The sequence below is a fragment of the Zootoca vivipara genome, chromosome 2 (genome assembly GCF_963506605.1).
Source record: "Zootoca vivipara chromosome 2, rZooViv1.1, whole genome shotgun sequence".
Classification (NCBI taxonomy): domain Eukaryota; kingdom Metazoa; phylum Chordata; class Lepidosauria; order Squamata; family Lacertidae; genus Zootoca; species Zootoca vivipara.
The window spans coordinates 53,097,365-53,110,767 of record NC_083277.1 but is presented as its reverse complement, the minus strand read 5'-3'; the positions used below and the strand labels follow the sequence as shown (position 1 = coordinate 53,110,767).

General features: G+C 43.0%; 1 protein-coding gene across 2 annotated transcripts in view; it reads left to right on the top strand.

Moving 5' to 3' along the window:
- The window catches only part of MAPKAPK3 (MAPK activated protein kinase 3), a 70,984-nt gene that overhangs the window by 40,593 nt on the left and 16,988 nt on the right, over positions 1-13,403 (top strand). For both annotated transcript variants that reach the window (XM_035106063.2, XM_035106064.2), the window contains exons 3-4: positions 9,620-9,759; positions 13,183-13,247. In XM_035106063.2, coding sequence (XP_034961954.1) covers positions 9,620-9,759; positions 13,183-13,247 — 205 coding nt within the window. The remainder of the gene's footprint in view (positions 1-9,619; positions 9,760-13,182; positions 13,248-13,403) is intronic.

The window sequence follows — 13,403 nt, the reverse complement described above, 5'->3', positions numbered from 1 at the left end:
CTTCCTCCTGCCGAAGCTCAGTGCAGTACAACGCACATATCCCATCCCCCAACATTTTTTTCTCAAGCCCTTTGGCACATGCAGAGCGCAATCTCTTATGCTGAGCTCTGCAGCCTGCAGAAATCCAACACTTGCAATGTAAGAGACTTCTCCTGAGTTGGGGGAAGGTGTCTGTGAGCTCCTTACCAGATTGTCAGGGCACCTGTCTCTGGCAAGAGTATTTATAGAGGCCTGATTTTCAATCTTTCATGTCACAGTGACAATTAAGGTTCTCATATTGGCAACTGAAGGCAGGAACTGCTTGGTCAATTTTACATGTCCCTACCACTTGGAGTATGTAAGTTGCTTTACCTTGATGCTTTCATTTATTAAGTAGGGTGCTGGTCTGGTTGGACTTTATTATTGTATTCTCATTTATCAAAGTTTGAATCAATCATTCTGTTAACAGTTTCAGTGGTTAAAATGGGGTTGCATCCAATACTGGATCTACTCAGAGTAAACTCATTGAAATTAATGGGCACAACTAAGTGGCTTACTAGCATTACATGTGAAAAGGATCTATGGGTCTTAGCATGAGTCTACAGAGTGATGCAGCAGCAAAAAAAGCTAATGCTATTCTAGGTTGCCTCAACAGAAGTCTAGTCCCCAGATCAAGGGAAGTAATAATACTGCTCTATTCTGTCTGGGTCAGACCACACCTGGAATACTGTGTCTAATTCTGGACACCACAATTTGAAAAGGATGTTGACAAGCTGGAACGTGTGTAGAGGAGGGCACCCAAGATGACCAAGGGTCTGGAATGGTTGAGGTAGTTGGGTATGTTTAGCCTGGAAAAGGGGAGACTGAGAGGATATATGATAGCCATCTTCAAATATCTCAAGGGCTGCCATATGGAAGAGAGAACAAGCTGGTTTTCTGCTGCTCTGGAGGGTAGGACTTGAACAAATGGCTTCAAGTTACAAGAAAGGAGATTCTGAGTAACCATCAGGAATAACGTTCTGACGTTAAGAGCTGTTCAACAGTGGAACGGGCTCCCTCAGGTGGTTGTGGACTCTGCTTCCTTTGAGGTTTTTAAGCAGAGGTAGGATGGTGTGCTATGGTCCATGGGGTCACGAAGAGTCGGACACGACTAAACAACAACAACAACAACAACAAGGATGGCCATCTGGCATAGATGCTTTAGCAGAGATTCCTGTATTGCGGGGAGGGGGTTGGACTAGATGACCCTTGGGGTCCCTTCCAACTCTACAATTCTATGATTATAAGTTAGGCCCATTAATTTCAATGGGTCTACCCTGGGAGCCCAGTTGCTGGCTCGAGATAGCAAAATTGCTTTTTGTATTTTAAGGAGATTAACCCTATTAGAGGTCAAAGGAAGTGTCCACATAATATAGTAAGTGGGAAGGCTTTCCCATTTATGCATTGTTGATAAACAGCTTTAGGATGTTATGAGAGCATACATCTTAATGTTGCTGTTGCCTGTCGGGAAACACCTTGAATTTAGTTTTAATCTCCCTCTTCCTGTTAACTAAAGGCAGTGTTTACTAAAGGTGTTGTTGTCACTATCATCCTGGGAGGCAGAGCCCTCTTTCCCAAAAGTACAGGGCACACAGTTTAGGGGCAAGTGTAGTTGGAATGCTTCATTACTAACCTTGCTAAATCCCTTCTTAGCCCTTTTGATTTCTTTGCAGATTAAGATGATTGCTTTACTACAAAGGATGTCTCCACAACAGGAACAGAGCATGAGCTCCTTTTCCATTAGCAGACAGCAAAAATTATGAGGTCCAAATATCCCCTCATTAAAAATCAATTGGGAACCTGGGAGCAAAAGCATTTTAGCTTTCATCCAGGCTTACTTTATTCATAATTGTTGACTTTTAAGCATCCTGGTTTGGGTGGGGACTTGGATAATGTGAACTCTCTTCTTTTTCTTTATTACCTCGTAGTTGACTTCCTGCCTGAAGATGTGATCCTTTAATCCTGAAAGCTTGCATGTCTGTCCTGATCTGCTTTATGTTGTAGTGTGATTAGTTAATGAATTTCACTACTAGAATTATTCCCCCCTCCCGTGTGCATCAGCATTGCTAATGATTATTTTTTTAAGGTTGTGGCCGTTAGCACAGGAAGTCCATTTGAACTCAAGTGAGATTCGCTTGCAGGTAAATGTGTTTAGATCTGGACTATTACTTGCAGTTTCTTTTGAAATGTTATAATTGATTACTCATCTATGTAGGAGTGTATTAACCATCAGCAGAAGTTTTTTTTAGAAGGGGTATATGTGCACAAAGTATCTGGCAGCTGTAGATTTCTTCCCAATCCATGTTGATGTGTTTCCCTAAATCTCTATCCTGCCCTCTATCCTGTTTCCATATCTGCAGGAAGAAGGTACAAGGCAAATGAGATCTTTCACATACAGTAACTGTGTATGTTGTTCTGCTCTCCCATTTGAGAAGAGTCCTGAGAACAGAATGATTGAAATATCATATATCTGATACCCGAGCTTCTCAGCAGATGATCCTATTTTCAAGGTCAAAAGATTTATAATGTTCAAAGCAAGCAGAAATACTAAACAGGATCCCCTATTGGGAATTGCAGCACTTTGAGAATAAATCGACAAGCTCTTCTTCTTTCCTTAATTTTTTGTGCAGCTGAAGTCACCAAATCTCAGTTCACAATCAAGCCCCCCTAGAGTAAGCAAAATATAATGCAGCTTAGTTATTGATGGGAACATGTCAAAAAGCATGATGGTGGTGCTATAGTTCTTCCACTGGTTCAGCTCATCCCAAGTATTCTTTGTTTTTCAGTGGCACACAGTTTGTTTTTGTCAGCAAGTGTGTATTGGTTGTGCCATCAAAGGAATTACAGCTTTGCAGAGGTAGCTTGGAGTTTAAAGGGCACAACAGAAAAATCAGAATGTGTATCAAAATAGGTGGTATTTAAAGCTTTGTTTGTGGGAACAGTGGGAAAATGAAAGGTCAAGACCCAAACTTCATTAATCTTGTAGACCCACACTAGCTGCTTGTGGCAGAACAGATAGCAGGATGAAGGAGTGCCTCTTGATCTCCTTATTTATTAGATCAAATGTGTGTGTACAAAGACAGCAGCAAAACACTCCTGGCTGGTCTGGAGTCAATGCTAGCTGCTCCTTGTAGGTAGTACATTGTGGTTTCTAGGTAACCTCTGGTTTCATTCTTGGCTGTTTTGGAGTGGGTGAGTTGTTACATGAATGCTTAGCATGTTACTTGGACACTTTGCCATTGAAGGAAATGCCCTCAAAAGTTCCCTTCTGGAAAAGGGAGGTAAGCAAGAGGGAGGAGTGGGATTTTGATATATGTGTGAGGTAGCAGTAATGTTAATTGAGTTGTTAATGTGCATTAACCAGCCATTGTGCACATTAACCAGGCCACATGAAGAATGTGCATGTACTGTAATCTATCGGTGAAGAGGGAATTTCACATATTTCCTGGCTAATATACATAATATTCAACAGGCGTTGGGGAATAGTCATATATAAACTGGATTTTGAACATTCTCCAGTCACTGTGCAGGAGAACAATCCAACCTCCAGCAGGACTTAGGGAATGTATATATCTCAACTGCATATTGTAAACTCTCTGGCCAGTGTGCATAACCCCCAGTAAGCTTTGGAGAATGTGCATATCTCAGCTGCATTTTGTTTGTCAGTATGCATAGTCTGCAAGAAGCATGTTCTTGTTTTCTATCTCTGGTTTAAAAATGTGAAATCTGCACCCTCTGGGCTGCTTCTTATCTTATGTAGTCTCCAACGTACCCATGGGCTGGGCATCTGAGCAGCATGAAGAAGTGGTGGGGCTCCATATAAAAATAAACTTTTTCTCACTTTGTGGGCAAATTATGTGCACATTCTGTATGAGGCCTGATGAATGTGCACGATGGCCGGTTGTTATGCACATTAACAGCTCAATTTACATCACCCCTAACATATGTTATTGCATTAATTAGTTTCTAAACCAGCCTTTATCTAATGATCCCAAGACAGCTTACAAACTGAAATCTCTATATTAAAACAAGATTCACACTGCAGATTTTTAATAGTATTAAAAATATCATACAAAAAACAATGCAGCTTAGTTCAGACTACTGGTACATGCTAAGCCAAACCTTGGCTTAGTTCACAGCAGTGCTGCAGTTTAGGAAGAGCAAAGCAGCCACAATCCTCTCTTGGGAAGCCGCACATTCATGCTAAGCCATGGTTTAACTTAGCATTACGTGCAAACTGGGCTACTGGCTGGCAGACAATCCACAATATTGCTAAGCTTAATGGTTCAGTCATCACCACATGTATTGATAAAAAGGCAATTTTTTTGTTTGCATTGAAAAGTTAATGTTGACACCAGCCACATATCTGAGGAGCGGGAGTTCTGTAGATTGAGTACCACCACAGAGAAGTCCCTGTCTTGTGTCACTATTGCTCACTGGACAGGAAAGTAAGCAGGGCCTTCTCTGTTGATATTGGTGTATAGGTTGGCTGATATAGGGGGGGGCTCTTTCAAATATTTGGATCCCGGTTCATTAACAAACTGAATTGCATTTGGTAGACACAAAGAACCAGTGAAGCTGCTGTAAAATAATGTATAAATATAGGTGTGTGTGTGTGTGTGTGTGTGTGTGTGTGTGTGTGTGTTACTGTGTCTCCCCTGCAGGAAGGCAGGCAGATACTGCTGGGAAGCTCAAACTGCATTACTGAAATCCATCATTAATCTGCTCTAGTTCAGATTTGGTATACCTGGAGAATTTAGATTAAGGCATACTGTCCTACTTCAGCCTGAAGACGCAGCGCTGCAGAGGCCTTGTGGCGAAGAGTGCAGAGAATACAAGCCACTTACATGCTGCTGCTGTTCTTAAGTAATGTGCAGCCAAACAAGACCGCCCGAAGCTCTCTCGTTGGAGGTGGCCATTAAATCCAATAACTTCTGTTGTTGTCACTAGATACTGCAGAAACAGCCAAATCCTGTGATGACAGAAACAGCAATTTCCTCCCAGCTGCACTTTGACAGGGTAGATATCTTAGGAAATATTTTGTACATTGGTGCAGATATAATAGCATTGTTATAAAGGGTGTGTTTGTGTGTGTTTCGAATGTGGCTTTTTCCTCATAAGAAGGGAATCCGAGGGCAACTTCTCACAAAATATACCCCCCAGAAATAATATGCTGCATTTCAGAGGTGCAAGACACTTTGGAAAGGTAATAGATCACCTGTTCAACCCCCCCCTCCCGAATTCTCATGGGGGCTGGGGAATCTGGTAGGAGGCAGGAGAGGGGCCAGCAGCATTAATGGGCATAATCCCACTCTGTTCTCTGCTTTCAGACAAATGCCTGAACAGGCCTATTGCCACCTTCCCTGCAATCCTGGACATTCCCTCAGAAAGGAGAAGAGGATTGCTGTTGTGCCCCTGTTGCAAGCAGGTTTTCTCCCTACAACAGTGTTAATCCCTCAGCGCTGAATTTTCTTTCCCCCCATAGGGATGAACGGGATCATTCAAGTATAGGACATAGTAAAGCAGTATTCTCAGGGACACCATTATGGGGGAGGTGAAGCCCGTTTCCTCTCTCTGGTGAACCCGGCCACTGAGAAGCAGTTCTATCCCTGCATAACTCTTGTTTCTTGGTCACATTGCAGTGGGAATGGGGGAAAGCTAGGCACAGCAAAGTTGTTGACATCAGGTTGGTAGAGTATGCTGAGTAGGTGTCTTGTTTTGATCTGAAGAAGGAGCCTGCTGTGAGCAACCTGCTCCGAGAAGGTCTGGAACTCTGTACCATTTACCAGGCTATACCTGCTTTGGGAGAATTAGAGAACAATGCAGCTGAGGAACATCTCCCAAGTGTCATCGGTCTTGGTGCTAGTGCTCCTTCCAGGCTTGTAACACAATAACTAAGCATGTAGAGCTCTTTGTTTGTGTGGCTTGTAGCCTTGTTCAGTGGCTTCCCTCTGTCCACTTTACCATGATGCAAAGGCAGCAAACAGATGATGTTGCCACCTCCCTTTGTGAGGGACCAAGGCCCCCTGGCACTGCACGAGTCTGACCAAGGAATTATGCAGGTTCCTGTTTTCTTTTCAGGCATTCATTTGTTTTATTTAACCATATTTTTTCCCTGCACCACCAGCACACAAGTGCTCCCTGGTGGGGCTAAGAAAAGGAATAAAAAAACCAATACAAAATAAAAAAACAATACAATCACAAGAAGGGAACTGCAGGTAAAAACATGACAAATGGAAACTTCCAAGGGAAAGCAAATAAAATAGGTACGGTTAAAGGTTTAAAAGTTTAAAAGCCTGAGGAGAGCATAGGAACTAAGCAAGCCTCCCCAGGAAGATCACTAAAAGGTGGTGCACCACAGAGAAGGCGGCTTGCAGAGAGCAGGGCATGCCCTGTGCCTATCACACCCTCTACTGTTCCGCCTGGCCTTTGGGTTTTGATTTGGGCCATTTTAAAATGAGGCTGCATTTTAAAACAATTTTTAAATCTAAATTGTATTTTAATCTGCATTTTAATCAATTGTTTTTCTTTCTTTTATGTTTTATTGTAATTTTATTGATGTCAGCTGCCCTGAGCCTGGCTCTCACTGGGGAGGGCGGGGTATAAATAAAAACTTATTATTATTATTATTATTATTATTATTATTATTATTATGGTGTGTGCATTTCTTGTGTGGGTGCTATGTACATGTGTGGTTTGTATGCTCTGTGTCAGGAGCGGGAAAATTTGTAAGTCTAATAGCTCCATTCCTTTTTAAATTTTGTATTATTTTTGTTGTTGTCATGTTTGTGCTTGTTGCTAACAAATCAATAAAATTAAAAAAAGAATGCCAAAAATAAAAAATGGCTGCCATGGGAAGAATCACATAAAAGATTAGGGAGTACAGTCATTGCTGCTTCCACCCACCCACCCACCCTACACCACCTCATGGCTACCATGGGAAGTCAGGTGTATCCAGCTGGTTCTGATTGTGAAGATTATGCACACAAACACCCACCCACCCATGATAGGATGCTGTTGCTGTCTAATAACAACAGGGAGCGTTGCCCAGTACTAGGAAAAACATGTAAGATGGCCATACCACATACTGCATTACTCTCAGATAACAAAAACAATATGTTTTACAGTAAGTTAAATAAATATATTACTTCAGTAGATGAATGTGCCTTATTTATGTCAACAATCAATAAGAGGTATTCATAGCAAAATAAGCTCAAGCCAAGAACTGAATAGGTGACTGTGTATGTGTTTGCCTTTCCTTACCTGGGCATTACCTCTGTGTAGGAAAAGAAGCTGTTATGATGCCTCCCTGGGATTCTGCTTCAGCAGTTATGTCTAAACTTTAGGGGTATAAGAATTCCAGGAGTGTTATTCAGCTCAGTTTTATTTAGAGTCCATTAATTTCAATAGGCCTACTCTTGAGTAGGGATGCAGGTGGCGCTGTGGGTTAAACCACAGAGCCTAGGGCTTCCCGATCAGAAGTTCGGCGGTTCGAATCCCCGCGACGGGGTGAGCTCCCGTTGCTCGGTCCCAGCTCCTGCCAACCTAGCAGTTCGAAAGCACGTCAAAGTGCAAGTAGGCAAATAGGTACCGCTACAGCGGGAAGGTAAATGGTGTTTCTGTGCACTGCTCTGGTTCGCCAGAAGCGGCTTTGTCATGCTGGCCACATGACCTGGAAGCTGTACACCGGCTCCCTTGGCCAATAACGCGAGATGAGCGCCGCAACCCCAGAGTCGGTCACGACTGGACCTAATGGTCAGGGGTCCCTTTACCTTTTACTCTGGGGTAAACCTCACAAGTGGAGAATAAACATGAACAGGAGTATTGGATGTCATGGGAACTTTAACTTTCATTTTTTTAAAAAAAAAGCAACATCTCTGCAACTGCAGTGTGTGTGAGATAATGCATCATGAAATTTCAGAACACAGAGGGACTGCTGAATAAGACATATTGTATTTCAAAGGGGTCAAATTTCATGTGCTTCATATCTTTGCTCCACCCCATGACCAGTTATAAACATTTCTAGATGTTGGTCTAATGTGCATACATGTTTCAGAACCCTGCTTTTCTCGACACAGAGTTCGGATTTCTCTGGCCAGATCTTGAGGCGTGAGAAGCCAGACAGTCACATTAGGGGGGAAAGCCGGTGCTGCTTGGAGTATTTTCCAGTGTGATCTTTGGGGATAGATACTTAAGATATAAATCTGTTGTGAGGGTTGAAGCAAATCTCTGCCCTAATGGGGGAGTGTTAGTGGATGCTTCAAAATAAAGTTGTTTCAGCTTATAGCAGGGACTGAAGCATAAGAACACAGTCAGTGACCCTTGGAATGCATGAGGTTGGTTTAACATTCAGGAAGCATATTCATACAGTCACAGTGTATTTAACAATCCTTGGTTGCTGGAAGGCCCCCAAGTGCTTTTTGCAATAGCCCGTTTCTGTGCTGACTGGAGTAGAGAGAAAGGGAAGCAAACCATCCCTACTTTGTCTGAAGAGCTGAAACATCTAACTCCATTCAAACTAGGTGTTGCTGCTGTCAGGAAGAAGTCCTCTCTCTCTCTCCCCCCATTCTTCCTTGCTAGTGCTTACATTTCACAGTCTGAGTGTGCTACTGGGAAAGGGTTATTTTGTGCCTTCCTGAGTGGGAAAGAAGAGATTAAAACCTTTGCTTTTCCTGCTCTGCTCCACATCCCCGCACTAATCTACTTTTGCAGGCAAGCTTGTTGGCCTCTATGCAATAGGCACCTGACTACAGAGAGGTGTCAGCAGAATTCAGCCCTTCCAGGATGAGCTAGGGTGGCTGAGAGTCCCCGAGGTGGTCTGTCTGGTTAACATTTATTGTTGTTCTTAAAATTTCTATGCCTACCCATCCAAAGATCACAGGGTGGTTTCCAATATGAATACAGAAAAATGCATACCATAGTAACAAACAAAAATAATACCCCCATACGCAGTTGAAAAGGCCATATATTGTTTAATTAGCCAAAGGCCTAGGCTAATTCCTTTTTAATTAATTGATTAAATTTGCCCAAGGCCTAGGCTAAATTTTGACTGGTGCCTAAAGATCTGCAACGAAGGCACCAGGCAAGCATCCCTAGGGAGAGCATTCCACAAGCAGGGAGCCACCAAAGGCCTGTTCTCGTGTTGCCACCCTCCAGATCTCTCATGGAGAAGGCGCACAAAAAAGGGCCTCAGATGATGATTGCAGGGGCCAGGTTGGTTCATATGGGGAGAGGCAGTCCTTGAGGTACTGTGGTCCTGAGCTGTTTAAGGCTTTATAGGTCAAAACCAGCACTTTGAACTGGGCCTAGAAACTAATTGATAGCCAGTGCATTTGGGTCAGGATTGATATCATAGAGCTAGTAGCTTTAATGTTTCTCTAGTCCAACAGGGTAGGCACTATTTTGTGAAATTGCTTTTTCCCAGGCACAGAGCAACTTCACAGTCAGGTCCCCGTGTTTGTTCTGGGGGGGGGGATGTGGCTGCCCCCTCTAGCAGTTGTCCAGCCCAGTGAGATATTTGCTCCATGTCCATCAGAATTCTGAGTATGGTGGTCCAGGAAGGCAAATGTTACCATTATTCCTGTTTCTTTTCCCTTTGCAGCTCTTGTATGATAGCCCAAAAGCACGGCAGGAAGTGGATCATCATTGGCGGGCTTCGGGCTGTCCACACATCGTCCACGTCCTGGATGTTTATGAGAACATACATCATGGGAAGAGGTGCATCCTGATCATCATGGAATGGTATGGGGATAGAGCTAAATAGTTAGCTATACAAAATACATTCTGGAGATTTACATCAATACAAATGACAAAATTGACTACGGTAAATTTAGCCACAAATAAACATGTGAGCCAATAGGCTTTCTTTTTTGGTTTTTTTTAAAGCTGAAGAATGCTAGAAAATTATTCAAATCTTGTTCTAATTGCCCCTGCTAAAAAATTTGCAGTTTTTGCTGTCACCTAGTTATCTTGATCTGCCTGAAGAACATAGCTGCCAAGTTATCCCTTTTTTTAAGGGAAATTCCCTTATGCTGAATAGGCTTCCTCGTGAGAAAAGGGAAAACATGGCAGCTATGCTGAAGAAAAGACAGGGTAGCAATAGTTGAGCGAACTGGTATGGATAGTAGTAGAGGGGTAATAACCTCACTCCTCAAATCTTTATAAAGTGTGCATTCTAGCAGTACATGAGCTATTGTTGGCAGTATGATTCATACTGCCATATCCACATGGACATAAGTGGTTCTCCAGCAGAATGTGGCTTTACAAAGTTTTCTGGAATTATGGGGGATGGGGGGCAAAATCTTTAGAACAACAGCAACACAGAACCTTGGGGAAGGCAATGTGCTGTGCTGTGTATGTGCACCATTCTTCGTTTGTCTTTTCTTTCATTATTCTCTGTGAGTGACTATTGTTCCACACACAGAAGGCTAGTCCAGTTCAAACCATTCACTGCTTTGACTTTGATCAGTGACGGCACATGTTTGCGTGAGAGCAGAGTCCATTCTGGCCCTGAAGAAACAATAGCAGCACCTTGTGGTGATCCACTCCCTTTCAGAAGTTTGCATTGAGCTCAACCATGCCTAACGTAGTGGGAAGCAGATTACAAGAACATTGCTGTAGGATCAGACCAAAGGCTTGTCTAGTTCAGCATCTGCTTTCCTACAGTGGCCAACCAGAAGTTCGTAAGAAACCCAACAAGGCAAAATTTGAAGAGCATATCCCTCCCTGCTCTGTGGTTGATGCTGATGTCTGATTGAACTGCATATTGCCATTCAGTTCATACATTTCCAGGGTGGTTATTCAGGCTTGCAAGAGGAGAGAGGAGAGGAGTTAAGCTTAAAGAAGACACTAATGCCCTGTGAGTGCTCACTGGAAGGACAGATCGGGAAGCTGAGGCTCCAATACTTTGGCCACCTCATGAGAAGACTCCCTGGAAAAGACCCTGATGTTGGGAAAGATGGAGGGCACTGGGAGAAGGGGACGACAGAGGACAAGATGGTTGGACAGTGTTCTCGAAGCCACCAACATGAGTCTGACCAAACTGCAGGAGGCAGTGGAAGACAGGAGTGCCTGGCGTGCTCTGGTCCATGGGGTCACAAAGTCAGACACGACTAAACGACTAAACAACAACCAACAATGCCCTGTTGCCATAGGTCAGAGAAGCAACAAAATTGCCAGAGAAAATAGAAGGTGAGAAGGTCTTAGCTGTGCTGGAGACAGGATAGCATAGAATTGTAGAGTTGGAAGAGGCTCCAAGGATCATCTAGTCCAACCCTTTGCAATGCAGGAATATGCAGCTGCCCCATATGGAGATTGAACCTTGGTGTACGGGGATCAAACCAACACCCCAACCACTAGGCCACACTCTGGCTCTTGTTTGTTTGGACCAACTTTCTCCAGACATCCTAGGAGGCTGACAATTCTGCTGTTAACAAAGAACTCTGTTTTGAAGCACACCGACAACTTCCTGAATAAATAATGTTAATATTCCCTTTGTTGCCAGGACAGGCTTTTCGGGGTTGTATGTTTGTGAATGCTCCTGTAAAGACATGATGATCCTGTGCAGACATGATCTGAGATGGTGAATAAATGAATGTAGTTGAAATGCTGTTTTGGCAAGCTCTCAAAAACCTGGAGGAGATGCAGAGGGTGGAGTCAGTGCTGGTGTGTTGAAAACCCCCACCGCCCTGCAATATATTGTTCAGAGCCAAATTTGTAAGCTGAACACTGAGTAGGTACATAGGAAACTGTCTGACTTGCATCAAAGTCAATGGAGATATAGGCAAGCCTAGCTTCCCACATCTTGGTTTTAAGGCTTCCATTTCACATAATGGGCCTACAAATGTTTGCTCAGATCACATTTTTTCTCTTTATCACTATGTGGTTTCTTATGCAGAGTTTTGATAGGGCCGGCTTTGATTCTATCTTTCATTTGTGTGTTATCTTCCCCTCCTTTTGCTGCCTCTGTTGTTTTTCTTGTACTTTTCAGAATTTTGATGGCATCAGAACAACAGGGATTACTCTTTGCCTTCCTGCAGTACTGTCTGATGTGCTCATTTCCAGTAGGGTCAACAAAGAGCAGTGATTCAGCTTTCTCTGAAGAGCCTGCCTCTATATTAAAACCGCAGGCATTAAAGCTTTTCTGGGCTTTTTTGTTTGTTTTCTTCCTGCTCATTCATATGTAGGTTCCATTCTGCACACGGGCTACTTTAAAGCCCATTAATTTCAATAGGATTTAAGCTGTGATCCTGTGTGCTTTAAAGTAGATTAAATCCTATAGAAGTTAGTGTGATTAAAGTAGCTTGTGTGCAAGATTGCAACCTGGTCAAGAAGCAATGTGGTAGAAAATATTTATGCGGTGCATTTTTTCTTGGGGGACACATACCCCTAAACATTTTGTGAATCTAAGTTTGGCCTCATTGAGGGGCAGCATTCCAATATGAGTAGGAAAATGAGAGTACCCCTAAACATTTTTTTAAAACAACAACACTGTATATATGAAATATAACGTAACAAGTGGCAGAACTGAAGTTTACAGAGATATTGCTATGCCTGTATCTGAGGGGTAGGCAAGGGGAAGATTGCTGCCTTCTCTCCCATGTACTTTTGCAGCCTTGCTTTCCAAGTACAGTCATACCTCGATTTAAGTATGCTTTACTTTGAGTACTATCAGTTTAAGTACTCCACACACCCGTCTGGGACGGATTAATCCACTTTCCATTACTTTCAATGGGAAAGTTCGCTTCAGGTTAAGTACGCTTCAGGTTAAGTACAGACTTCTGGAACCAATTGTGTACTTAAAACTGAGGTACCACTGTATCTGAATGCTCCTAGAAAGCACCCCAAAGCTCTAAAACTCTGTGAGCAGGACACTTTGAATCCAATCAGCAACAGCTACAGAACAAGCATCATAGTTTCTTTATATCAGGGCTGTTTTAGGCATTTGAACAACTGTGAGGCAAAATAGTTACTAAGGCCTTCATCTATGTCATAAGGCTATAGTAACAACGTCTTGACCAAGGATAATAAAGCTAATACTAGAAATGCACACAGCAGATAGGAAGTGGAAACCTAGCAGTATTCATAAAAAAAACAAGCTACTGAGATGGGACCCCCTTTGTGATTGCATTCTGAATCCTCTGTGTGTTTGCACTTTGTTCACAGCATGGAGGGAGGGGAGCTGTTCAGCAGGATCCAGGAACGAGGCGACCAAGCTTTCACAGAAAAAGGTACAGCATTTAAAACAAAAACAAAACTCACTCTCTCTCTCTCTCTCTCTCTCTCTCTCTCTCTCTCTCTGTGTGTGTGTGTGTGTGTGTGTGTGTGTGTGTGTAAAGAGCTTGTGGAATCTCACGTGGGGAGCTAGTGGCTTTTTGTCAGAAAGA